The sequence below is a fragment of the Pinus tabuliformis genome, chromosome 5_2 (assembly GCF_031772625.1).
Source record: "Pinus tabuliformis cultivar Carrire ecotype Pingquan chromosome 5_2, CPIR1, whole genome shotgun sequence".
Taxonomy (NCBI): Eukaryota; Viridiplantae; Streptophyta; class Pinopsida; order Pinales; family Pinaceae; genus Pinus; species Pinus tabuliformis.
Genome location: NC_142306.1, coordinates 505,824,811 through 505,828,693, shown reverse-complemented (window position 1 = coordinate 505,828,693; position 3,883 = coordinate 505,824,811). Strand labels below are relative to the sequence as shown.

The 3,883-nt window shown below is 36.2% G+C and overlaps 1 protein-coding gene across 1 annotated transcript; it reads right to left on the bottom strand.

The window, feature by feature from the left end:
• Positions 1-2,753: 2,753 nt before the first annotated feature.
• LOC149159905 (cytochrome P450 76C1-like) lies at positions 2,754-3,439 on the bottom strand. The gene is made up of 2 exons (XM_089434465.1): positions 2,924-3,439; positions 2,754-2,822 (listed from the first exon to the last, which is right to left on the bottom strand). The coding sequence occupies exons 1-2, from the start codon at positions 3,437-3,439 to the stop codon at positions 2,754-2,756; spliced, it is 585 nt and encodes a 194-aa protein (XP_089290591.1).
• Positions 3,440-3,883: the final 444 nt, after the last annotated feature.

Genomic DNA, 3,883 nt, shown 5'->3' with positions numbered 1-3,883 from the left:
TTATTGTTGAATTACTGTTTGGTGAGAAGGAAGGCCTATCTTCACAAACAGATCAAATGCAAAAGATGATTGCAGCAACAAAAGTGAGTGAAGAGTATGAAGGCATAACTATGACAACAGAAAGGGATGAATTAGGGAGAGATGGTCAAATGAAAGATCCCCTAAAGGAGCAGGAAGATGAAAGCAAATGTGGTCCTCTTTATAAATCTAACATTGTTTTTTGTGTAGATGTTGGGAGGCAAGAAACAACAACGAATTTTGAAGAAGAATTGAAGTTTCTTGAAGCATGGCTAGAAACACCATGTCTTTATGAAGTCAAAAAAGAAGTTGAATTAATGAATGGTGAATACATCATCGCTAACGTTCAGATGATTGACATCAGAAATGGTGAGAAGGAAAATTCTCCTATCCAGCTTGCCATAATTCTGAGAAGGATGAGAACAAGAATTCAAGTATTCCTTCACAGGGGAAGAAATGAGGTGATGATACAACACTACCTCATAGCAAAGAAAGTGAAGCTGAAGCCTCATCCACAAATGAACAAGTATGGGCTCTGCTCCAAGAAGACAAAAATGAAGCCTTTGTCTTTTACCATTATAAGCCTAGCTGAGACTGAGACCAGTAGGCCTTGTATGTCATTTGAGTCTTTTAGTGAACCCTTTATCCATTAAGGGGGAGTGTTAGAATTAATGGAGAAAGCCAAACTTAGTTTACTATTTAGGTGTTTGTTTCTTTAGATAGGATTGAGATCCTACTTATTAGGGAGTGGTTCAAACCACCTGATTGTGAGAAAGCCTATATGTACTAGGTTGTTCTCTTGATTGAATGTAATAGATTGTGTGAGTGTTTGTAAACTCTCCAGGTATCTTACCTAGAGAGTCATTTAGTTAATAAATACATTTTTTGTCAGTTAGTATGCTCTGGTTTGACTCTTGGACATCGTTAGTTTCCCAAAAGAAAATACGTGTTTTCTTTTCGCAATAACTTTCCTTTTTGTAGTAAGAAACTTCACTTCGTTGGGACTTCTACTCTTTTTTTGTGAATGCACATGTATAAAATGTTGTTCTGAGCTAGTCTTATGCATTTTTTTTAACTCTCTTTCTCTCTCAAAGAGTCTTACGGAGTCTAAGTTCTGATTCCATGATGAAGAATGAGATCGAAAAGTGAAGCAAAGATTGCTCTTCTCAATATTCTGAAAGACTAAATAGGTTACACTGTAAACATCAATAATAAATGACTGAAGTAAAACTCAACACCTATGGAGTAGAACTCAATTAAAACTAAACTACTGATGAAGCCTAACAAACAATAGAATCAAATGTGATGACACAACTAACTGATAGTGAGATTAATATCTCAACAGTTCTACGTTAACTATATACAGTAATTTTATCTCTACCAGCAATTCAATTAAATGCAAATATGACGGGTAAATTGTATGTTGGACCTTATTTGTTTTACTAATTTTTATTTTGGATCTATTAACAATGGGATTTAAATGCCTAATTTCTCTCATGACTTTGAAGCTTCACAATGGCTCTAGTTATAATGAAGTTAGGCTTAAGAACCTAAAGTAAATAGTACAAGAATATTACAATAATATTTTGTATCTTTGTTTTACTATTATCACATTCAAGATTGAGATATGTTCATCATATTAGTCCCTGCCTGGGACTAATAGCGATAGATCGATGGTTGACCAGCGATTAATTAGCTTTGACCAAGTAAAATTTCCCGTACATGTCAGGTTTAAGCCAATGTTTGAAATAAAATTTTCTGCTCAATAGATTTTTATCCAAAGTTTGTGTTTCGACCTCTTATTGCCGGGTGCATGGTATAATTTTCTGAAAACTTAGGCTAAAGAGTTTGGAGTCGCCTGTATTTATGTAAATTTAATAGGCATCAAAACACATTTTATCCAAAGTTCACTCATGGCCTTGCCATGCAATTGTGTCACCGCCTTGCTGCCACCTCTGAGCTACTCGCTGCCACCACCTCTCAGAAATTGGACACCTATAATAAAAAATAAACTCTTAATCCCACTCGCCATTTCCTATGTTATTCTGCTTAATCAATTCACCAAGGTTAATGTGGTTGAGGTTGATAGTGGGTGGAAACATCAACGCTGTCATTTGCAATTGAAGAACTGAACTTTGAACATTTATACATTTATAACCAGAACATTTCGAACCAGAAACATGATTTGAAGGGAATTGGAAATATGGCTTGAAGAGGAAGGTATGAAATCCTAGCAAACCCATCAGAAGCCACATTTTCCACTGGAATGTTCAGCACTCCTGTAATATTTCATAAGCATTCTATCTTCTTATATTCCACAGTTCGTATTTCGGAATTTTGTGTTATATCCAAATTATAACACTATTTAGCTTGGCTGCAATTTTTGTGTTTTGCTGATATCTATCTATTACAAGATTCCCGGCGACTTCTAGATGGGGTTTTGAATTTACAGTTCTCTGTGCTGATTCTAGGTTTTAGATAGGTGCGAATATTTTTTTGGTCGGAGTTTTCCGGAGTAACTGCGTGCAAGATATCAAGAAGAATTCTGGTTCAAAGATATCAAGTAGAATTCCGGCTTCAGTATTATTTAAGCTCACTGCTAGTAAGTTACAGACTTTTTAGCAATTTACTTTCACACCTGGTCAATTTTCGATCTGTATTCATATATTTCGGAATGGGAGAATTTTTTTCTCCCTCTAAACAGTTTTAAGTGTTTTCTGTCTACACTGTATAATTTAGTTGTTGTAGTCCCAATTAGTTACCGCAGTCTCCATGGTTGTATCACTTGCAGCCACAAAGATATCCTGCAAAAGAAATTATAAATCAGACTCTGTTTATTAGTATTTTTGCAATTCGATAGGATTTGTGTGGGTATAATAGCCAGAAGAGATAGCGAAAGACTTACACTTAAGTAGCCCCTGATGTCAGGGAGAGTAAATTCATCATTTCTCATGTCCAGCAAAACGTCCAAGAGATCCTTCTTTCCATCATCACTTGTGTCACTGTTTTTGCTCCTCTTTGCGAGGCGATCCTCTATGAATTTATCCATAACAGCATACGACTTTTTCCTGCAGATTACCATATTACGATAAACACCCTGTAGATCCAAGAACTGAAGACACGGGAAATAGTCGGCCAAATTGGGAGCGGCGTGTAGAACCATCATTCTCGAAATAGCGTCTTTCAGATCTTCAGATGCTCGTAAGTTAGAATCGAACATGTGTTTACCAAAGGCCATGGTCCCTATCAGATTAAACGCGGAGTGGAATGCAATGTGTCCGATATTCACACACTCTGATCCCTTCAGGGAGCTTTCAAAAATCTGATGAATCATTCGATGTGCTTGATCTCTTCTGAGATCTTGTAGAGCTTCTAGCCGCTTGACAGAGAAGAGTTCATTATTAGATATGCGTCTGAGCATACGCCAGCGAGATCCATATTGGCATATAAATTTTCTCGCAATTAGTATAATAGGTATCTGAGGGATTAAGAGTTTATTTTTTATGATAGGTGTCCAATTTTTGAGAGGTGGTGGCAGCGAGTAGCTCAGAGGTGGTAGCAAGGCGATGACACAATTGCATGGCAAGGCTGTGAGTGAACTTTGGATAAAATTTCTTTTGATTCCTATTAAATTTACATAAAATGTTATGAATTAATGCTGGGATCTTCCGAAATATTTGGGTTTAATTTAGCTCAAAGCCCTGCAATGTCTAATTTGTATCAAAACCATATTAATTGATTATATAAAACATATCTTCAGTGTCATGTAGAGCACGATAGCACACAATGGCTAGAGTGGCATACTTTTTCACTAATTATCAAAATTCCTTCCATTATTGTAGTGCTGAATTCTTTCTATCGTACT